The sequence below is a fragment of the Salmo salar genome, chromosome ssa04, assembly GCF_905237065.1.
Source record: "Salmo salar chromosome ssa04, Ssal_v3.1, whole genome shotgun sequence".
In the NCBI taxonomy this organism is placed as follows: domain Eukaryota; kingdom Metazoa; phylum Chordata; class Actinopteri; order Salmoniformes; family Salmonidae; genus Salmo; species Salmo salar.
Window position 1 is genome coordinate 76,027,280 of NC_059445.1, and position 24,456 is coordinate 76,051,735.

A 24,456-nucleotide genomic window follows, 5' to 3' on the forward strand; every position below is an offset into this window, starting at 1 on the left:
GTCTGCCGGGTAACAGGGTTGCTTTTTATTTCGTTCATGACTCTTTGTTATGGATTTGGGCTTTACTGTTAGGCTAAGCATTGTAGAAAAGGTAATGACTATGTCCTCTCACACACAAATCCACAAATTTCTTTCTCTCTCTCTCTCTCTCTCTCTCTCTCTCTCTCTCTCCTATTCTCTCTTTCACTTTCCCTCTTTTTCTTCCTTTCTCTCTCTCTCTCTCACACTCAAACACACACGACCACACACACATACACTCCTCTCTCCTTTCTCCAGTGTTCTATTGAATAGCCTTCATATATATTTCCTAGGCCTGTTGAATGGGAGACAGAGAGCACTGCAGGAAGGGTTTTGTCAGAGTGAGAGCAAAGTGCTTCTCAGGGAGGTTATGAGGTTAGATAATGCTTCTGCTAAACAAGGGAAGCCATTAATTGCCCCGTTAAACATTTCATTTTCAGGTTGAGGGGCTCAAGGTGGCCCAGTGCAGCTGCATTCTTTAATAGGAACAAAGGATTCATGGCCTGAAAGGAAGCCATTTTGCTTTGAGAAAGTGCTCTGCCACTGTATCCCAGACAGCAGTTTTACCATGTAGTTATAAAACTGCCCTCAGTTTAAATGGGTTCGGTGGAACATGGAGAGTGATTTGTATTCAACGTTTTGGAGGACACTCGGTCCTGTTTAGAGTCTCAGGGTGTTCTACAGTAGTTTTTATTCATTGTTAAATTTCAACACAGAATTTAACGTGTATATACACTACCGTTCAAAAGTTTGGGGTCACTTAGACATTTCCTTGTTTTTGAAAGAAAAGCACATTTTTGTCCATTAAAATAACATAAAATTGATCAGAAGTACAGTGTAGACATTGTTAATTTTGTAAATGACTATTGTAGCTGGAAACGGCTGATTTTGAATGGATTATCTATATAGGCGTACACAGGCCCATTATCAGCAACCATAACTCATGTGTTCCAATGGCACATTGTGTTTGCTATCATTTAATAAGGCTAATTGATCATTAGAAATCCCTTTTGCAATTATGTTAGCATACCTGAAAACGTTTGTGCTTATTAAAGAAGCAATAAAACTGGCCTTCTTTAGACTAGTTGAGTATCTGGAGCATCAGCATTTGTGGGTTCGATTACAGGCTCAAAATGGCCAGAAACAAAGACCTTTCTTCTGAAACTCGTCAGTCTATTCTTGTTCTGAGAAATGAAGGCTATTCCATGACAGAAATTGCCACTGAAGATCTCGTACAACGCTGTGTACTACTCCCTTCACAGAACAATGCAAACTGGCTCTAACCAGAATAGAAAGAGGAGTGGGTGCACAACTGAGCAAGAGGACAAGTACATTAGAGTGTCCAGTTTGAGAAACCAACGCCTCACAAGTCCTCAACTGGCAGCTTCATTAAATAGTACCCGCAAAACACCAGTCCCAATGTCAACAGTGAAGAGGCGACTCCGGGATGTCTACACTGTATTTCTGATCAATTTTATGTTATTTTAATGGACAAAAATGTGCTTTTCTTTCAAAAACAAGGAAATGTCTAAGTGACCCCAAACTTTTGAACGGTAGTTTAAATGAAGAGTTTCGTTCCAAAACTCTATATCCACAAATTGTTCACATTTGTGTTTTTTCATCTGAAATGATTGCCTATGGGTACCTTCATGTGTGTGTAAAATATTACTGATCTCTGATTTTTAATTCAGCGATTTTAGATGTGTATAATATTTATATATTGTTGCAAAATGCTATATATCCATTCTTTAGCTGGAATGCATTGTTCGTATCCTGTATATTTGACTGTGATATGTGGTTGTCTCACCTAGCTATCTTAAGATGAATGCACTTACTGCAAGGCGCTCTGGATAAGAGCATCTGCTAAATTACTAAAATGTCAAATGTAAATGTTTTACATACAGATCTCATATGTAGCATTTGTACAGTTCTTTATTAAAATGTGTTACATTTGATTGTGTAAAACCTAGCAGTACTACTTATTTCTCTGAGAGTGAGTATTATTAACCCAGTATTAATAATTTCTCTGAAATTAAACCATCAAGTGATTTTAAACAAATACATTGCTGTCATTGAACAACCTCATGCCATGATTAGATATAGCACACCAATCTCTTTCATAATTTATTTAATAAAAGCTAATTTACCAACATTTGGACAGTGACACAATTTGCATAATTTTGTCTCTGTACGCCACCACAATGGATTTGAAAGGAAACAATCAACATGTGCTTTAAGTGTATACTTTCATCTTTAATTTAAGAGTTTTGTCAAAATTATTGTATAAACTGTGTAGGAATTACAACCATTTTTATACATAGCCCCCCCCCCAATTTTAGGGGCTCAAAAGTAATTGGACAAACTAACATAATCATAAATTAAATTGTGAGTTGTAATACTTGGTTTCAAATCATTTACAGTCAATGACTGCCTGAAGTCTGGAACCCATAGACATCACCAGATGCTGGGTTTCTTCCCTGGTGATGCTCTGCCAGGCCTTTACTGCAGCTGTCTTCACTTCCTGCTTGTACTTGGGGTATTTTATCTTCAGTTTTGCCTTCAGCAAGTGAAATGCATGCTCAATTGGATTCAGATCAGGTGATTGACTTAGTCATTGCAGAACATTCCACTTCTTTAAAAAAAGAAAAAATATTTCACCTTTATTTAACCAGGTATTCTAGTTGAGAACAAGTTCTCATTTGCAACTGCGACCTTGCCAAGATAAAGCATAGCAGTTAGACACATACAACACAGAGTTACACATGGAATGAACAAAACATACACTCTATAATTCAGTAGAAAAAAAGAAAACAAAAAGTCTATATACAGTGAGTGCAAATTAGGTAAAATAAGGGAATTAAGGCAATAAATAGGCCATGGTGGCAAAGTAATTACAATATGGCAATTAAACACTGGAATGGTAGATGTGCAAGTAGAGATACTGGGGTGCAAAAGGAGCAGAATAAATAAATAAATACAGTTTGGGGATGAGGTAGATAGATGGGCTGTATACAGATGGGCTATAAACAGGTGCAGTGATCTGTGAGCTGCTCTGACAGCTGGTGCTTAAAGCTAGTGAGGGAGATGGGAATCTCCAGCTTCAGTGATTTTTGCAGTTCGTTCCAGTCATTGGCAGCAGAGAACTGGAAGGAAAGTCGACCAAAGGAGGAATTGGCTTTGGGAGTGACCAGTGAGATATACCTGCTGGAGCGCGTGCTACGAGTGGGTGCTGCTATGGTGACCAGCGAGCTGAGATAAGGCGGGGCTTTACCTAGCATAGACTTGTAGATAACCTGTAGCCAGTGGGTTTGGCGACGAGTATGAAGTGAGGGCCAGCCAAGGAGAGCGTATAGGTCGCAATGGTGGGTAGTGTATGGGGCTTTGGTGACAAAACGGATGGCACTGTGATAGACTGCATCCAGTTTGTTGAGTAGAGTGTTGGAGGCTATTTTATAGATGACATCGCCGAAGTCGAGGATCGGTAGGATGGTCAGTTTTACGAGGGTATGTTTGGCAGCATGAGTGAAGGATGCTTTGTTGCGAAATAGGAAGCCGATTCTAGATATAATTTTGGATTGGAGATGCTTAATATGAGTCTGGAACGACACCCAGGTATTTGTCGTTATCCACATATTCTAAGTCAGAGCCGTCCAGAGTAGTGATGCTGGATGGGCGGGCAGGTGCGGGCAATGATCGGTTGAATTGCATGCATTTCGTTTTATTTGCATTTAAGAGCAGTTGGAGGCCACGGAAGGAGAGTTGTATGGCATTGAAGCTCGTCTGGAGGTTAGTTAACACAGTGTCCAAAGAAGGGCCGGAAGTATACAGAATGGTGTCGTCTGTGTAGAGTTGGATCAGAGAATCACCAGCAGCAAGAGCGACATCATTGATGTATACAGAGAAGAGAGTCGGCCCAAGAATTGAACCCTGTGGCACCTCCATAGAGACTGCCAGAGGTCCGGACAACAGGCCCTTCGATTTGACACACTGAACTCTATCAGAGAAGTGGTTGGTGAACCAGGCGAGGCAATCATTTGAGAAACCAAGGCTGTTGAGTCTGCCAATAAGAATGTGGTGATTGACAGAGTCGAAAGCCTTGGCCAGGTTGATGAATACAGCTGCACAGTAATGCCTCTTATTGATGGCGGTTATGATATCGTTAAGGACCTTGAGCGTGGCTGAGGTGCACCCATGACCGGCTCTGAAACCAGATTGCATAGCGGAGAAGGTACGGTGTGATTCAAAATGGTCGGTAATCTGTTTGTTAACCTCTTGGGGCTAGGTGGGACGCTAGCGTGCCACCCGTGGTGCACTCCATCAACAGCAGGTGCATTTCAAGAGCGGCAAATTTGAATCCAAATAAATGTCAAAATTCAAATTTTTCAAAAATACAACTATGTTACACCATTTGAAAGATAAACATCTCCTTAATCTAACCACGTTTTACGATTTCAAAAAGGTTTTACGGCGAAAGCATAAATTTAGAGTATGTTAGGACAGTACATTTACAAGAGTTGTGTGTAATGTTTTGTCAAGTCAAAGACAGGGTCACCAAAACCATAAAACTAGCTAAAATGATGCACTAACCTTTTACAATCTCCATCAGATGACACTCCTAGGACATTATGTTAGACAATGCATGCATTTTTAGTTCTATCAAGTTCATATTTATATACAAAAACAGCGTTTTACTATGGCATTGATGTTGAGGAAATCGTTTCCCTCCAATAACCGGCAGTCAAGTCAGCGTCACAAATTAAATAATTAAAATTAGAAAACATTGGTAAAATATTATATTGTCATTTAAAGAATTATAGATTTACATCTCTTGAACGCAATCAACTTGCCAGATTTAAAAATAACCTTACTGGGAAATCACACTTTGCAATAATCTGAGCACTGCGCCCAGAAAAATACGGCGTTGCGATACAGACTAGACGTCATGTTGGGGAGATCTAAAATCGAAAATACTATGTAAATAATCCATTACCTTTGATTCTCTTCATCAGATGTCACTTCCAGGTATCACAGGTCCATAACGAATGTAGTTTTGTTCAAAAAAGCTCATCATTTATGTCCAAAAATCTCCGTCTCGTTAGCACATGATGTAAGCCAGCCGGACTTCTCGTCATGAACGAGGGGAAAAAATATATTTCCGTTCGTTCAAACATGTCAAACGTTGTATAGCATAAATCATTAGGGCCTTTTTTAACCAGAACATGAATAATATTCAAGGTGGACGAATGCATACTCTTTTATAACGTATTGGAACGAGGGTACCCAACATGAAGTAGCGCGCCAGGTGTCTAATGGGACATCACCGTTCCATGGCTCTTGTTCGGTCAGATCTCCCTCCAGAAGACTCAAAACACTTTGTAAAGGCTGGTGACATCTAGTGGAAGCAATAGGAAGTGCCAAAATATTCCTAAACCCCTGTGTTTTTCAATGGGATAGGTTTAAAGTCAATACAACACATCAGGTATCCACTTCCTGTCAGAAAATGTCTCAGGGTTTTGCCTGCCAAATGAGTTCTGTTATACTCACAGACACCATTCAAACAGTTTTGGAAACTTTAGAGTGTTTTCTATCCATATATAATAAGTATATGCATATTCTAGTTACTGGGTAGGATTAGTAACCAGATTAAATCGGGTACATTTTTTTTATCCAGACGTGCAAATGCTGCCCCCTAGACCCAACAGGTTAACTTGGCTTTCGAAGACCTTAGAGATGCAGGGTAGGATAGATATAGGTCTGTAGCAGTTTGGGTCAAGAGTCTCCCCCTTTGAAGAGGGGGATGACCGCTGCAGCTTTCCAATCTTTGGGAATCTCAGACGATACGAAAGAGAGGTTGAATAGGCTAGCAATAGGGGTTGCAACAATTTTGGCAGATAATTTTAGAAAGAGAGGGTCAAGATTGTCTAGCCCGGCTGATTTGTAGGGGTCCAGATTTTGCAGCTCTTTCAGAACATCAGCTGTCTGGATATGGGTGAAGGAGAAATGGTGGGGGCTTTGGCGGGTTGCTATGGAGGGTGCCGGGCAGTTGACCGGGGTAGGGGTAGCCAGGTGGAAAGCATGGCCAGCCGTAGAGAAATGCTTATTGAAATTCTTAATTAAAGTGTATTTTTCGGTTGTAACAGTGTTTCCTAGCCTCAGAGCAGTGGGTAGCTGGGAGGAGGTGCTCTTGTTCTCCATGGACCTTACAGTGTCCCAGAACTTTTTTGAGTTTGTACTGCAGGATGCAAATTTCTGTTTAATAAAGCTAGCCTTAGCTTTCCTAACTGTATATTGGTTCCTAACTTCCCTGAAAAGTTGCATATCACGGGGGCTATTCGATGCTAATGCAGAACGCCACAGGATGTTTTTGTGCTGGTCAAGGGCAGACAGGTCTGGAGTGAACCAAGGCCTATATCTATTCCTGGTTCTACATTTTTTGAATGGGGCATGCTTATTTAAGATGGTGAAGAAGGCACTTTTAAAGAACAACCAGGCATCCTCTACTGTCGGGATGAGGTCGATGTCATTCCAGGATACCCCGGCCAGGTCGATTAGAAAGGCCTGCTCGCAGAAGTGTTTTAGGGAGCGTTTGACAGTGATGAGGGGTGGTCGTTTGATCGCGGACCCATTACGGATGCAGGCAATGAGGCAGTGATCGCTGAGATCTTGGTTGAAAACAGCAGAGGTGTATTTGGAGGGCGAGTTAGTTAGGATGATATCTATGAGGGTGCCCGTGTTTACAGATTTGGGGTTATATCTGGTAGGTTCATTGATAAGTTGTGTGAGGTTGAGGGCATCAAGCTTAGATTGTATGATGGCCGGGGTGTTAAGCATGTCCCAGTTTAGGTCACCTAGCAGCACGAGCTCAGAAGATAGATGGGGGGAAATCAAATCACATATGGTGTCGAGGGCACAGCTGGGGACAGAGGGTGCTCTATAGCAAGAGGCAACGGTGAGAGACTTGTTTCTGGAAAGGTACATTTTTAGAAGTAGGAGCTCGAATTGTTTGGGTACAGACCTGGATAGTAAGACAGAACTCTGCAGGTTATCTTTGCAGTAGATTGCAACACCGCCCCCTTTGGCAGTTCTATCTTGTCGGAAAATGTTATAGTTAGGGATGGAAATTTCAAGGTTTTTGGTGGGCTTCCTAAGCCAGGATTCAGACACTTTGCCTTAAAGTCTTGGGTTGCTTTCGCAGTATGCTTCGGGTCATTGTCCATCTGCACTGTGAAGCGCTGTCCAATGAGTTTTGAAGCATTTGACTGAATCTGAGCAAGTAATATAGCTCTAAACACTTCAGAATTCATTCTGCTGCTTTTGTCAGCAGTCACATCACAATAAATACCAGGGAAACAGTTCCATTGGCAGCCATACTGTACATGCCCACGCCATAACACTACCTCCACCATGCTTCACAGATGAGGTGGTATGCTTCGAATCATGAGCAGTTCCTTCCCTTCTCCATACTCTTCTCTTGCCATCATTCTGGTACAAGTTGATCTTTGTCTCATCTGTTTTTTAAGCTTACCAATAGTTACATCTTGTGGTAAACCCTCTGTATTTACTCTGGTGAAGTCTTCTCTTGATTGTTGACTTTGACACAGATACGCCTACCTCCTGGAGGGTGTTCTTGATCTGGCCAACTGTTGTGAAGGGGTTTTTCTTCACCAGGGAAAGAATCTTCTGTCGTCCACCACAGTTTTTTCCCGTGGTCTTCAGGGCCTTTTGGTGTTCCTGAGCTCACCAGTGCGCTCTTTCTTTTTAAGAATGTATGAAATAGTTTATTTGGCCACACCTAATGTTTTTGCTATCTCTCTGATGTGTTTGTTTAGATTTTTCAGCCTAATGATGTCTTGCTTCACTGGCAGTGACAGCTCTTTGGACTTCATATTGAGGGTTAACCTGTCTGGGCAACGTCCCACCCTAGACCAAAACAGCCAGTGGAATCGCGTCGCGCGAAATACAAAACCTCATAAATGCTATAACTTCAATTTCTCAAACATATGACTATTTTACACCATTTTATAGATACACCTCTCCTGAATCGAACCACGTTGTCCAATTTCAAAAAGGCTTTACAGCAAAAGCAAAACATTAGATTATGTTAGGAGAGTACCCTGCCAAAAAAAATCACACTGCCATTTTCAAAGCAACTAGATGCATCATAAATACCCAAAATACAGCTAAATGCAGCACTAACCTTTGACAATCTTCATCAGATGACACTCCTAGGACATCATGTTACACAATACATGCATTTTTTGTTCAATGAAGTTCATATTTATATATAAAAACAGCATTTTACATCGGCGCGTGACGTTCAGAAAATATTTTCCCTCAAATGCTTCTGGTGGATCAGCGCTACAATTTACAAAATTACTATTCGAAAACATTGTTAAAATGTAATATTGTCATTCAAAGAATTATAGATTAACATCTCGTGAATGCAACCGCATTGCCAGATTTAAAAATAACTTTACTGGGAAATCACACTTTGCAGTAAACGACGTGGTATGCTCAGAAAAATAGGCTAGGCGATACATGTTAGCGCCATCTTGGAACCATCTAAAATCAAAAATACTATTGTAAATATTCCCTTACCTTTGATTATCTTCATCAGAAGGAACTTCCAGAAATCCCAGGTCCACAACAAATGTAGTTTTGTTCGAAAAAGTTAATAATTTATGTCCCAATAGTTCCTTCTTGTTAGCGCGTTCCGAAGGCTACTCATAATGTACTGAAGCGCACGGGACTTGTCGTCACGAATGTGCAAAAAATATATATTTACGTTCGTTCAAACATGTCAAACGTTGTATAACATAAATCTTTAGGGCCTTTTTCAACCAGAGCTTCAATAATATTCAAGGCCGACGATTGCATTGTCTTACTAAACGTTTCGGAACAAAAGGTTTCCCATGGGCGCCCGCGTCATAGTAGTAATAGCCCTCCCCCTGTGACCAACTTTCCAAGCCTCTCTTTGGGTCAGTTTCTACCATAGAAGACTCAAACCACTTTGTAAAGACTGTTGACATCTAGTGGAAGCCTTAGGAAGTGCTAAATGATTAATAAGTCCCTGTGTGTTTCAATGGCAAAGGTTTGATGTGATTCCACACATCAGATTTCCATTTCCTGTTAGGATTTGTCTCAGGGTTTTGACAGCCATATGAGTTCTGTTATACTAACAGACACCATTCAAACAGTTTTAGAAACTTTATGGTGTTTTCTATCCATATATAATAAGTATATGCATATTCTAGTTACTGGGTAGGATTAGTAACCAGATTAAATCGGGTACGTTTTTTATCCAGCCGTGAAAATACTGCCCCCTAGCCATAAGAGGTTAAAATCAGTATTACAAATTACCTTAAATTCTCCATCCAAATGGCTTTTCAATGAGGCTGATCAGACCACAAAGGTCAAAAGTCATACCACCCCTTCAAAGATGTGTTTCTTACTTTATTAGACAAATTAAAGAAAAACCATCAAACATTATCTACATGTTGTATCCCAGGTTCCCAGAACATTCCCTTATCAAAAGAATTCACGTGTTTAATTAAAACTCTAAAATTCCATGTGTGTGTGTGTACCCCTTTAAGATATCGTGGCTCTAGGAAAAATGGAAATCTCCTCAAACCCAAAGGCAACCCCTAGGTTAAAAACAAACAAAACATTTCCAGGCCTTTTCAATTTGGTAGAAATGTGCCTCTATCTCACTCGCTCCCTTCAAGATTACAGCCCCAGAAAACATTCCAAAGAGAGACAATGAAGCACTCCTTTTCCCAGGAAAAACCCACAACCACTTGGTCAGCATTTCATTATACTACACCAATTCAGAAACCCAAACGTTGACTACAAACAAAACCTAATAATAATGATAATTCCATTGTACCCCCTCCAATCATTAGTTTTGTTGAACAGAAAACCCAAACCTTATGGCAGCAGATTCACAAGGTCCACCATGAGAGATGACTGTATAGTTCCCTTAAGGAAAAGCACCTTCAGTCAATCTGCTTTTGTTCTACGTAATGGAAACAGATTATAATGTTAGAATACATTAACTTCCTGCTCAAATTCACTGGTGTTAGCTAAACAATCAAACAAAAAAAACAATAATCAGAAACTACCACGAATCGTAAAAGTTTTAACTATTCAGACCTGAATCCCTTATAGCCAAATATAGCCCAGCGAGCATGACTAACTCACCTATTCTTTCCAGTAGGTGAAAATATAACCCCTACTCAAACAGCGTTCTGCCTTACTTGTATCGTAAGATTAAAACCACATTTTACAACTTTCTCTTCTCTTTTGGCTTCAGACTTATGAAATGTCCAAGACTTTAAAAATAACATCAACCCTTTAGAATAAAAACATTTCGGTGGGCACAACTCTTTCGCCATTACCTATCTGCTTATTATTGGAAATATGTAATTTCAGCAGATCATTTAGGCAACAGACAACGTATTACATCGAAATCGCCTCGCTATTATTTAGAATTAATTAGTCTTTCAATTTAACTTAAACAAGCTATTAAAACGTTCAGTTTATATCTTAAACAAACACTAACGACCATATCTTTCCAGGCAAAACATACCAATAGTTGAATTACAATCAGGAACTCAGATTTTAGTCAATTAGTGCATAGGCTGGGAAACGTACCCGAGTCTCCCGCGTGGTAGCCACTGGATCACCAACAATATTGAAATGATGGAGACTCCTCACAAATAACGCTATTTATAACCCTATTTATAATTGTCTGTAGTCGTAAAATCAGGCACGTACTACCGAGGCAATTCCCAGAAAATAGCCCTAATTCAAAGGTCCAAGCATTTCTCCAGTGATTATTCTCATTACTCTCGTTGTCTCTCTCTCTCTCTCTTTCTCCCTTATCTTCTCTTTTCATTTCCTCTCCTGACTTTTGTCGCTCTCTCTACTCAGATTTTAGGAATAATTACTATTGTTGTTATTATGCTTCTTCTCACAATCTGTGTGTATGTGCTATTACTCTCTATGTGTGTGCTTACTACTGTTATTACCCTTAACCTATGTTGATAAATACCTCCCGTTAATCTTTCCTAGAATTTTAGAATCATTATTTGTATGAATCCTGATATATTATTTAGGTCTCACACGTATACAACTATAAGTTCAACTTATTTTTTGTTGTTCCCTGTGACTTTTCACTGATCAATATATCTATCTCACACGCAAATAATTATCTTCTTATTCTGTGTGTGCTTTTAAAATTCTGATGTCAATTACTTCTATGTGTATATCTTCTGCCAATCTATGTGTATCACAATCTATGTGTACATCACTCCTCTCTATGTGTGTGTTCACACTCTATGCTCACGATCTATGTGTATGTGCTTTTCACCTTCTATGTGTGTGTGTGCTTCTAAAACTCTGATCTCTTCTCACAATCTATGTGTCTCACAATTGATGTGTATGTCACTACTCCCTATGTGTGTGCTCACACTCTATGGTCACAATCTATGTGTATCTCTTAACCTATGTGTGCTTTTCCTTTCTTGAATCTTTATCTATAGAGGTGTCTTTCGATCGGACATTAGATCTCACACGTGTACAACTATAAGCTATTTTCCAGGGGTTGTAAGGCCCTAGTTAGCAACCTATTTTTCTGTTGTTCCTTGTGATTTTTGACTTGTTAATATCTCGCATCTCACTCCGCTATATTAGGCTTCCCTCCTTCAATGGATAATCAGACCTAGATGTGCGCCTCCTAAAGATTTGACCATCCCCTCCTAAGCGTATGTAGACAGGCGACCTATATCAATATAATCATGTCTCTGACGTCCTCTCTCATAATTCTATTATTATATTTCGCCTCCCAGTTTACGTTTTTGTGCCGATGTCTTTCAACCAATTGTACGTTTAAGGGCTCAACATTTAGCTAGTTTATATTAGTAGTGGCCACAGATACCTTGGAGTCATTCCGGACATCCCCTCCTCCTATTTCAATGTATACCCGATTCCTATCTTCCATTTGCACAGAATACTTGGTTCCCGTTAAAACATTTTTCTCCAAACAAAATTCTAAAGACAGGTCACCAGATATAAACTCCCTCCTATGTTTTAGCGTCTAACACCCAGAGTACATTAAAATCCTTTATCTTTTGGCTAAATCCTAATCGCTCCCGCCCTTTACTCTCACTTCACTCATTTCATCATTTAATGCAATCATACAGGTACTATCCCCCAAATCCGTGAATAAAGTGCACTGACCTTGTTTTTTGCAGCTGAGGTTTCAATGTTGGTTGGATTTCGTCACCGTTTTCTGTCACGTACCAGTTTGCCACCGGCCTGAAATGGAACATAAATTTCCAGAGGTCAGGTCTTTAACTTACAGATCTCTGATCCGTCCGTTGATGTTTTTTCGGCGCTCCCATGGGACGACAGAAAACAGGTATTGAAATCAGGCTCGAAGGACCAAGCTGTTATGAGAATTTTCAATCCCAATGATAATAACTAATAAGCTTTGACTAATCACCAAGGTTTGTAAGACACTGGGTTAATAATAATTAGGCAAAGACTCAGCTTATGCAAAAGGTTCGTACAGTTTATTCACGAGAATGTTCTGAAGTCCATAATACAGAGACATTCATATTATAACTTGCTTCTTCCTTACGCACATACATACAAACAAACAGTAGGTGGGATGTATCCCTCCCCAGAGTTCTCACCACTGTTTATCACTACCCAGCGCTGTCCGTTCCATTCCCCCGTGATTAGAGGAACCTTGAGAGGTACTCCCTGAGCTATCATAAGTTTCTCAGAGTTTCTAGCCAGGTCGAGCCAAACACAGTCTCTATTGTTCTCGGTATTTTCTTAGGCACACACATACACTTCTCTTCCTCACAGGTCTGTACTAAACCTTATGGGACTTATGTTTAGTTCTTTAATTATTCATTATACATGCTACATAAACTAATAATCACTAATAGTTAGGTTTCAGGGTAGAATTATTTAATCATTACATTTAAACATACACTGCTCAAAAAAAAGGGAACACTAAAATAACATCCTAGATCTGAATGAATGAAATAATCTTATTAAATACTTTTTTCTTTACATAGTTGAATGTGCTGACAACAAAATCACACAAAAATAATCAATGGAAATCCAATTTAGCAACCCATGGAGGTCTGGATTTGGAGTCACACTCAAAATTAAAGTGGAAAACCACACTACAGGCTGATCCAACTTTGATGTAATGTCCTTAAAACAAGTCAAAATGAGGCTCAGTAGTGTGTGTGGCCTCCACGTGCCTGTATGACCTCCCTAAAATGCCTGGACATGCTCCTGATGAGATGGCGGATGGTCTCCTGAGGGATCTCCTCCCAGACCTGGACTAAAGCATCCGCCAACTCCTGGACAGTCTGTGGTGCAACGTGGCGTTGGTGGATGGAGTGAGACATGATGTCCCAGATGTGCTCAATTGGATTCAGGTCTGGGGAACGGGCGGGCCAGTCCATAGCATCAATGCCTTCCTCTTGCAGGAACTGCTGACACACTCCAGCCACATGAGGTCTAGCATTGTCTTGCATTAGGAGGAACCCAGGGCCAACCGCACCAGCATATGGTCTCACAAGGGGTTGAGGATCTCATCTCGGTACCTAATGGCAGTCAGGCTACCTCTGGCGAGCACATGGAGGGCTGTGCGGCCCCCCAAAGAAATGCCACCCCACACCATGACTGACCCACCGCCAAACCGGTCATGCTGGAGGATGTTGCAGGCAGCAGAACGTTCTCCACGGCGTCTCCAGACTCTGTCACGTCTGTCAGGTGCTCAGTGTGAACCTGCTTTCATCTGTGAAGAGCACAGGGCGACAGTGGCAAATTTGCCAATCTTGGTGTTCTCTGGCAAATGCCAAACGTCCTGCACGGTGTTGGGCTGTAAGCACAACCCCCACCTGTGGACGTCGGGCCCTCATACCACCCTCATGGAGTCTGTTTCTGACCATTTGAGCAGACACATGCACATTTGTGGCCTGCTGGAGGTCATTTTGCAGGGCTCTGGCAGTGCTCCTCCTGCTCCTCCTTGCACAAAGGCGGAGGTAGCGGTCCTGCTGCTGGGTTGTTGCCCTCCTACGGCCTCCTCCACGTCTCCTGATGTACTGGCCTGTCTCCTGGTAGCGCCTCCATGCTCTGGACACTACGCTGACAGACGCAGCAAACCTTCTTGCCACAGCTCGCATTGATGTTCCCATCCTGGATGAGCTGCACTACCTGAGCCACTTGTGTGGGTTGTAGACTCCGTCTCATGCTACCACTAGAGTGAAAGCACCGCCAGCATTCAAAAGTGACCAAAACATCAGCCAGGAAGCATAGGAACTGAGAAGTGGTCTGTGGTCACCACCTGCGGATACACTCCTTTATTGGGGGTGTCTTGCTAATTGCCTATAATTTCCACCTGTTGTCTATTCCATTTGCACAACAGCATGTGAAATTTATTGTCAATCAGTGTTGCTTCCTAAGTGGACAGTTTGATTTCACAGAAGTGTGATTGACTTGGAGTTACATTGTGTTGTTTAACCTCTTACATCTAGACGTTCCGCTAGAGGAACACCTGCTCCAATATCCAATGATAGGCGTGGCGCGAATTACAAATTCCTCAAAAATACAAAAACTTCAATTTTTCAAACATATGACTATTTTACAGCATTTTAAAGACAAGACTCTCCTTTATCTAACCACACTGTCCGATTTCAAAAAGGCTTTACAGCGAAAGCAAAACATTAGATTATGTCAGCAGAGTACCCAGCCAGAAATAATCAGACACCCATTTTTCAAGCTAGCATATAATGTCCCAAAAAACAAAACCACAGCTAAATGCAGCACTAACCTTTGATGATCTTCATCAGATGACAACCCTAGGACATTATGTTATATAATACATGCATGTTTTGTTCAATCAAGTTCATATTTATATCAAAAACCAGCTTTTTACATTAGCATGTGACGTTCAGAACTAGCATTCCCACCGAACACTTCCGGTGAATTTACTAAATTACTCACGATAAACGTTCACAAAAAACCTAACAATTATTTTAAGAATTATAGATACAGAACTCCTTTGTGCAATCGAGGTGTCCGATTTTAAAATAGCTTTTCGGTGAAAGCACATTTTGCAATATTCTGAGTACATAGCCCGGCATCACAGGGCTAGCTATTTAGACACCCAGCAAGTTTAGCCTTCACCAAACTCCGATTTACTATTAGAAAAGTTTGATTACCTTTGGTGTTCTTCGTCAGAATGCACTCCCAGGACTGCTACTTCAATAACAAATGTTGGTTTGGTTCAAAATAATCTATAGTTATATCCAAATAGCGGCGTTTTGTCCATGCGTTCAAGACACTATCCGAAGTGTAAATAAGGGTCACGCGCACGATGCATTTCGTGACAAAAAAATTCTAAATATTCCATTACCGTACTTCGAAGCATGTCAACCGCTGTTTAAAATCAATTTTTATGCAATTTTTCTCGTAAAAAAAGCGATAATATTCCGACCGGGAGTGGTGGTTTTCGTTCAAAGAGAGAGAAAATAAACAATGGAGTCGACTCGTGCACGCGCCTCAGTTTCATAGTACTGTGACTGGCCACTATCCAAACACGCTAATGTTTTTCAGCCAGAGCCTGCAAAGCCACGATTCAGCTTTTTGCCGCCTTCTGAGAGCCCATGGGAGCCGTAGGAAGTGTCACGTAACAGCAGAGATCCCCTGTATTGGATAGAGATATCAAGAAGGCCAAGAAATTGTCAGACAAGGCACTTCCTGCATGGAATCTTCTCAGGTTTTGGCCTGCCAAATGAGTTATGTTTTACTCACAGACACCATTCAAACAGTTTTAGAAACTTTGGAGTGTTTTCTATCCAAAGCTAATAATTATATGCATATTCTAGTTTCTGGGCAGGAGTAATAATCAGATTAAATCAGGTACGTTTTTTATCCGGCCGTGAAAATACTGCCCCCTAGCCATAACAGGTTAAGTGTTCGCTTTATTTTTTTGAGCAGTGTATAAATCCCTTATCACATCCTCAACAAGGTTGGAAAGTGACAGTGAAGATGAAGCCTCAGTCTAATGTTCAAGAGGTGAACATTGAGGAGTTCCCGGGAGAAGACATGGAAGCCTGAGAGGAAGACAACCAAAGCTTTAGTTTCTAGACTATGATTTTACAGATGTATGTATAAAACGTTTTTGCGAGATGTGATGGATAATTGGGGATCATTCAATATTCTCTTTCTTTTGTTCAGTGAAATCATCCCATAACTAAGTTTTTTTTCTATTGGAAGGATTTAATCATTTGCAATTATGTCTACTTATGATAAGGTAAAAGGTGTATGTTTCTGTCTCCATATGATATGGTAAATATATCCAATGCAAAAAACATCTACATTTAAATGGTAATAATATTAATTTGCATCTTTTTTCATTAATTCCCATATGTCACCGATAATTCCCATATATTCCTGTTAATTCCCACGGAAAGTTCCCACCTCTGAATATTCCCCAAAATGTGTAACCCTAGACCTGACTGTAGCATTTTGGAATGAAACTCTTCCAAAGATGACTATGGATGGAATCAACTCAACTGCCATAGTGATAGGCAATTAGGCAGTGTTTATTTACTACTGCCTGTGTACACACTTCTTATTCTGAAAACAGGATGCATATACCTGTGAGTGGGGTCTAGCTAGTAATATTAGGTTCCTACAGTAGTAAAAAACATTGTCTGATCCCCGCACATTGACTCTGTACCGGTACCCCCCGAATATAGCCTCATTACTGTTATTTTATTGTTGCTATTTAATTATTTGTTAATTTCTTTTTAACTTTTTTTTATTTCTTAACACTTATTTTTCTTAACTGCATTGTTGGTTAAGGGGTAAGCATTTCACAGTAAGGTCTACACCTGTTTTGTTCGGTGCATGTGACAAATAAAATGTGATTTGATTTGACCTTGTATAATACCGCACCGTGGGTTTTTCCCTCCGCAGGAGTACACCATCGACATATTTTTTGCCCAGACGTGGTATGACCGGAGGTTAAAGTTCAACAGTACCATGAAGGTCTTGCGTCTCAACAGCAACATGGTGGGCAAGATCTGGATCCCTGACACCTTCTTCCGCAACTCCAAGAAGGCCGACGCCCACTGGATCACCACACCCAATCGTATGCTCCGGATCTGGAACGACGGACGTATACTCTACACATTGCGGTGAGATGTTGTCCAATGAAGAAGCACCACTGGGAGACTGACACAAATGAGGGAACAGACAGTTTCCAGTTGACTGTATTTGACAGGCGGTAGTTGATTGAGCTTGACTGATTGCGCTTCAGACCACATTAATCATCCTAATTTGGTGCCTCTGGTTAAGAAAGAAGAGTAGCTTCAGCCTGGCTAGCTAGCTAACTCTCCCTCACACTGTCTAATGAGAATATGAACTTTGGTGCACTGGACTCCTCAACCCAGCAGTGATTGATGTTCTCCCAGAATGCAACCACAGTTCATTAATTCATTAGGGAACTCCAACCTCACCAATGACTAATTGTAATTTTTTTAAATGTTTTTTTATTTTTTATTTAACCTTCATTTAACTAGGCAAGTCAGTTGAGAACAAATTCTTATTTACAATGATGGCCTTGGAACAGTGGGTTAATTGCCTTGTTCAGGGGCATAACGACAGATTTTTACCTTGTCAGCTCAGGGATTCAATCTAGCAACCTTTCGGTTACTGACCCAACGCTCTAACCACTAGGCTACCTGCTGTCCAAATGCTGAATAAAATGGCACATAACAATAGGAAGCGCATGGATGGATAATGCCATTATTGCACATTTTGTCTATAAGAAGGTTTAATGAGTTTCACTTTTAAGTCCACTGAACAATAGAAATCAGACAGGATAGTTACAGAACAGAATATGTTAGATGCTTTGTTGACAACCCCGACCAGCACAGCAGATGCAAACTGTGTTTTTCTGTTTGTAGGTTGACTATTGATGCCGAGTGCCAGCTTAAACTGAACAACTTCCCAATGGATGAGCACTCTTGTCCACTGGAGTTTTCAAGCTGTAAGTCTTGCCATGTGCTCTCTACTACCCCACCATCACTCTCACTCTTGTCTCTCTCGCTCACACACTCTCTCTCTCTCTCCATGGCCTCCACATGCCACTTTCTCTCTCTCCATGGCCTCCACATGCCACTTTCTCTCTCTCTCCATGGCCTCCACATGCCTACTTCCAACAGCAGTGGCAGCCAAGAACAAGCACTATACCACAAATACATCAGCACAGTGCACAACATGCTGCTGTGTTTTTAGCGCTTTTCTATTGTGAGAGAGGGAAAAAGGAGAGAAAGCAGTAAAAGAGGGGAGAAGCAGTACAATGAAAGAGGGAGTATAACATTAACCTCCAAACCTACAGTAACCAGACAGGGTTGGTGAGAGAAACCAGTACAGTAACCAGACAGGGTTGGTGAGAGAGACCAGTACAGTAAACAGGTAGACAGGGTTGGTGAGAGAGACCAGTACAGTAAACAGGCAGGGTTGGTGAGAGAGACCAGTACAGTAAACAGGCAGACAGGGTTGGTGAGAGAGACCAGTACAGTAAACGGGAAGGGTTGGTGAGAGAGACCAGTACAGTAACCAGACACAGGGTTGGTGAGAGAAACCAGTACAGTAAACCGACAGGGTTGGTGAGAGAGACCAGTACAGTAAACAGGCAGACAGGGTTGGTGAGAGAGACCAGTACAGTAAACAGGCAGGGTTGGTGAGAGAGACCAGTACAGTAAACAGGCAGACAGGGTTGGTGAGAGAGACCAGTACAGTAAACGGGAAGGGTTGGTGAGAGAGACCAGTACAGTAACCAGGCAGGCAGGGTTGGTGAGAGAAACCAGTACAGTAAACTGACAGGGTTGGTGAGAGAGACCAGTACAGTAAACAGGCAGGGTTGGTGAGAGAGACCAGTACAGTAACCAGACACAGGGTTGGTGAGAGAAACCAGTACAGTAAACTGACAGGGTTGGTGAGAGAGACCAGTACAGTAAACAGGCAGGGTTGGTGAGAGAGACCAGTACAGTAACCAGGCAGGCAGGGTTGGTGAGAGAGACCAGTACAGTAAACAGTCAGACAGGGTTGGTGAGAGAGACCAGTACAGTAAACAGGCAGACAGGGTTGGTGAAAGAGACCAGTACAGTAAACAGTCAGACAGGGTTGGTGAGAGAGACCAGTACAGTAACCAGACAGGTTTGGTGAGAGAGACCAGTACAGTAACCAGGCAGACAGGGTTGGTGAGAGAGACCAGTACAATAACCAGGCAGGGTTGGTGAGAGACCAGTACAGTAACCAGACAGGGTTGGTGAGAGAGACCAGTACAGTAACCAGGCAGACAGGGTTGGTGAGAGAGACCAGTACAGTAACCAGGCAGACAGGATTGGTGAGAAAGACCAGTACAGTAACAGGCAGACAGTGTTGGTGAGAGAGACCAGTACAGTAAACAGTCAGACAGGGTTGGTGAGAGAGACCAGTACAGTAAACAGGCAGACAGGGTTGATGAAAGAGACCAGTACAGTAAACAGTCAGACAGGGTTGGTGAGAGAGACCAGTACAGTAACCAGACAGGTTTGGTGAGAGAGACCAGTACAGTAAACAGGCAGACAGGTTTGGTGAGAGAGACCAGTACAGTAACCAGACAGGATTGGTGAGAGACCAGTACAGTAACCAGACAGGTTTGGTGAGAGAGACCAGTACAGTAACCAGACAGGGTTGGTGAGAGACCAGTACAGTAACCAGACAGGTTTGGTGAGAGAGACCAGTACAGTAAACAGGCAGACAGGTTTGGTGAGAGAGACCAGTACAGTAAACAGACAGGGTTGGTGAGAGACCAGTACAGTAACCAGGCAGGGTTGGTGAGAGACCAGTACAGTAACCAGACAGGTTTGGTGAGAGAGACCAGTACAGTAACCAGACAGGGTTGGTGAGAGACCAGTACAGTAACCAGGCAGGGTTGGTGAGAGACCAGTACAGTAACCAGGCAGGGTTGGTGAGAGAGACCAGTACAGTAAAAAGGCACGGTTGGTGAGAGAGACCAGTACAGTAAACTGGCAGGGTTGGTGAGAGAGACCAATACAGTAAACAGGCAGACAGGTTTGATGAGAGAGACCAGTACAGTAAACAGGCAGACAGGGTTGGTGAGAGAGACCAGTACAGTAAACAGGCAGGGTTGGTGAGAGAGACCAGTACAGTAAACAGGCAGACAGGTTTGATGAGAGAGACCAGTACAGTAAACAGGCAGACAGGGTTGGTGAGAGAGACCAGTACAGTAAACAGGCAGGGTTGGTGAGAGAGACCAGTACAGTAAACAGGCAGGGTTGGTGAGAGAGACCAGTACAGTAACCAGGCAGGGTTGGTGAGAGAGACCAGTACAGTAACCAGACAGACAGGGTCTGTTGTAGGATATCTGTTACAGGGTATCTGTTGCAGGATATCTGTTATAGGATATCTGTTACAGGATATCTGTTAGAGGATATCTGTTATAGGATATCTGTTACAGGATATCTGTTAGAGGATATCTGTTATAGGATATCTGTTACAGGATATCTGTGGCAGGATATCTGTGGGCTATTCAACTAAAAAGCCCATTACAGCTTGCACTTGGGAAAGCTAATGTGCATTAAACCACCCCATTTAGCATGATGTAGGCCTATACTCTCACCAACCCTGTTCTTCTCTGGACATAAATCAACAGAGACTTGACTGAAGGTCAGTCGTTTTCAGACTTTATTAGTGTCCAGTCACTATTTAGGATTGCTCCTTACAATGTTCCTGAATGTTGGTTATGTCCACATTAAAGTCACCCTAAACCTAATTACCATTGGAGTGGAACAGATGTACATCACCTGTTTAACACGTTTTAATATTGGATGGATTCAGTCATAGACCACCACAGGTAGTAATTTCCCGAGCTAACTGTCTCTCCACCCTCCCTCTGTCCAGATGGCTACCCCAGAGAGGAGATAGTGTACAAGTGGAAGAGGAGCTCCGTGGAGGTGGGAGACATCCGCTCCTGGAGGCTCTACCAGTTCTCCTTCGTTGGCCTGAGGAATACCAGCGAGATCGTCAGGACTGTGTCAGGTAAGTCTTTCTTTCTCTCTCTTTTTCTTTTTCTTTCTCTCACTCTTTCTCTGTTTCTCTGTCTGTCTCTCTCTCTCTCTCTCTCTCTCTGAGCTTCCCTATTCTGAATGTGGTTTACTTAAGGAGGCCCCTCCCCCTTTTCCATAACCCCCCTTTCCCATAACCCCCCCCCCCCTTCTGCTTCCCGGCACTTGCAGCATGCACACACCCTGGTGAATTAAAAGACTATGTGCCTAATAGATTACATAACAGAGGAAAATGTATGCATTATGCATGCACACATTTTTGGTTGGATTCCAAAGCAGGAAGTGAATTTGTCTCCTGAGGAAAATGGCTCTGCATTGGAGCTAGTACCAGAGGCTGGTTAGAGGCTGTTTGGAGTTGAATGTTTATAATGTGTGGTGGTGTGTCAGGAGCCTTGTATGGAAATGCATGAATTCGTTGGGAAGTCACTGTGATATTCTCTGGCCTACAGCCTGACAGGGAGCTTTATCTTTGGCCTGCACACAATCTATGGTCATTAAAACATCTGGGTTTGCAAGGGAAATGGCTGAAGTCTCCTCTAGGGGAAAATAATGTATGTAAAACTAAAGGCCAACCTATAAATCACAATGTTTAATCAGTCAAGAAGATATACTGCCATTTAAGCAGTTATTTTCCCTAACTGGCAGTTACAGAAGAAGTGCTAACCAGAGGAAACATTATCAGTTTCCATTGTCATAAATGTGGCAAGAGTTCTTTTGGCTTCTGTGCAAATTAAGAAAGATCTTAAAAAGATACTACATTTATTTAGGTTATTCGCTTAAATGGATATTGATCGCACAGAATGGATCTTTGTTGGCTACATTCCATCAGTTTAATCACCCTGGCCTAAAGAAACAGAAATTATTCTATCAGATATGCTTTAGTAGAGCAATTATGTCTGGTATTTTCTTCAGATTACGTCTCACTATATTTTGAAGGCGATGTTGTTGTCCTGAAAGGTACATCTGTTTAGTAATCCATTTAACTGAGAAGCGAACATAATGTACCATGCATGTATTATTACAAATCCTTTTGATCATTGCTTTGATGACTAGTTATGATGACTAGGTTACAGATGGCAGACATGATGGTTACAGTTAGCATTACACGTATGATGACTAGGTTACAGATGGCAGACATGATGGTTACAGTTAGCATTACACGTATGATGGCTAGGTTACAGGTGGCAGACATGATGGTTACAGTTAGCATGACACGTATGATGGCTAGGTTACAGATGGCAGACATGATGGTTACAGTTAGCATTACATGTATGATGGTTAGGTTACAGATGGCAGACATGATGGTTACAGATAGCATTACACGTATGATAGTTAGGTTACAGATGACAGACATGATGGTTACAGATAGCATTACACATATGATGGTTAGGTTACAGATGGCATACATGATGGTTACAGATAGCATTACACATATGATGGCTAGGTTACAGATAGCAGACATGATGGTTACAGATAGCATTACACGTATGATGGTTAGGTTACAGATGGCAGACATGATGGTTACAGTTAGCATTACACGTATGATGGTTAGGTTACAGATGGCAGACATGATGGTTACAGTTAGCATTACACATATGATGGCTAGATTACAGATGGCAGACATGATGGTTACAGATAGCATTACACATATGATGGCTTGGTTACAGATGGCAGACATGATGGTTACAGATAGCATTATAGGTATGATGGTTAGGTTACAGATTGCTGACATGATGGTTACAGTTAGCATTACACATATGATGGCTAGGTTACAGATGGCAGACATGATGGTTACAGATAGCATTACACATATGATGGCTAGGTTACACATGGCAGACATGATGGTTACAGATAGCATATTCTTTAAAAAACTCCATATAATGATCTGAACTAGTAATGTGGAAGATGTACATACATTCTCGCTTGGGTGTAGTAGCTACTTTCTTCTAGAGAATCAGAGATGACAACGGAACCAACTCTTTTCAGCATATAGCCCTGATCAAGGGGTTATGTTTGAGTTACTATTTTAAGTAGCCTATTTATCATGTAAACTATTGCATTTGTAGATAGTGAAATGTAAGCTGACCTGTTAAAAGTGTAAAGCTGTGTATGGAGAAGATAAACTGAATGGAGCCACACAATCTGTGTCTTTCTGACCTGATGAAACCTGGCACACTTCATCTTCATAGCTATTTCATCAAACTTCTCCTCCTGGAACCCAATCAGAGACAGAATGAAATGGTCTGTTTATTTTAGGAGGCAGTTTACAAAGCAGCACTCTATCTGTCTGCCGTGAGCGGCTGTTCCGGCAGCTGTTGTCTTTCATAGTCACACAGTAGCTTCTGATCCCAGGGATAACACCAGCTCTGAAGTCAGTCAGTGAAACAGGGAAGATACAGCACAAGGTCTTGGAATAATACTCACTGTTTATACAACTGAGAGGGAATTACATTGATTGGAGATAGTAGACTACAGTTAGATTCCTTTAACTTGCAATAGACGCAGGCCTAAATCGGGTTCTTTCTGTTCTTTTGACCCAAAGGTTAGATAAACAAACAGCTGTTCTGTTACATGACAAGGGAAAGTGGAGCTGCTATTGTAATGGTGCAGTCCATTGTGGGGCTTGCGTCGGTTTAAGATTCTGAAACACACCATCTGGTAAAAATGTATTCCGAGGGGGCGGAGGAGGGATCATGCCATTGCCCTCTGTATTTTAACTACCGTTTCATCCGTGCTGATATGGAAAATGTTGACTACTTGCCCTCAGAGCACATAGCTTGAGTTATATTTCAAGTTTGGCCAAAAGCACAAAAAGAGAGAATTAAAGACAACACCACCTGCTCCTCCGCTGTGGTTGTTTGCCTTATAAGGAGGCTGTGTCTGCTTTGATTTGGTGTTCCTCCTCTGGCAACGTCAACGAGCTTAGTCCTTCATTGTGTCGCACCACATCAATGCCCCTCAAGGGCCACAAGTCTACCTGCCGAGCCCTATGTCCTCCTCAGTGTCCTGATCCAGCTCCCTGCTGCTGCCCGCTGCTGCTGACAAAACAAGATACTAGCTTAAACCAAGATACTAGCTTCTCAGTTTCTTAAGGGCAAGCAGTCTGAGAGTGAGAAACACACTAGAGAGGGGGGGTGGGAGAGTGAGAACATGAGTGAGAACATGAGGGAGGGAGAAGGAGGGGGAGAGAGAGAGAGAGAGACGGATACTAAGACGGCGAAAGCAAATTACTTGAGGGTGTTGTGGATATTCTACACAGGGACAC

General features: G+C 41.8%; 1 protein-coding gene across 5 annotated transcripts in view; it reads left to right on the plus strand.

Moving 5' to 3' along the window:
* The window catches only part of LOC106603848 (gamma-aminobutyric acid receptor subunit gamma-2), a 75,796-nt gene that overhangs the window by 15,204 nt on the left and 36,136 nt on the right, over nucleotides 1–24,456 (plus strand). For all 5 annotated transcript variants that reach the window (XM_014198039.2, XM_014198040.2, XM_014198041.2 and 2 more), the window contains exons 4-6: nucleotides 17,032–17,252; nucleotides 18,024–18,106; nucleotides 21,028–21,165. In XM_014198039.2, the coding sequence (XP_014053514.1) occupies nucleotides 17,032–17,252; nucleotides 18,024–18,106; nucleotides 21,028–21,165 (442 nt within the window). The remainder of the gene's footprint in view (nucleotides 1–17,031; nucleotides 17,253–18,023; nucleotides 18,107–21,027; nucleotides 21,166–24,456) is intronic.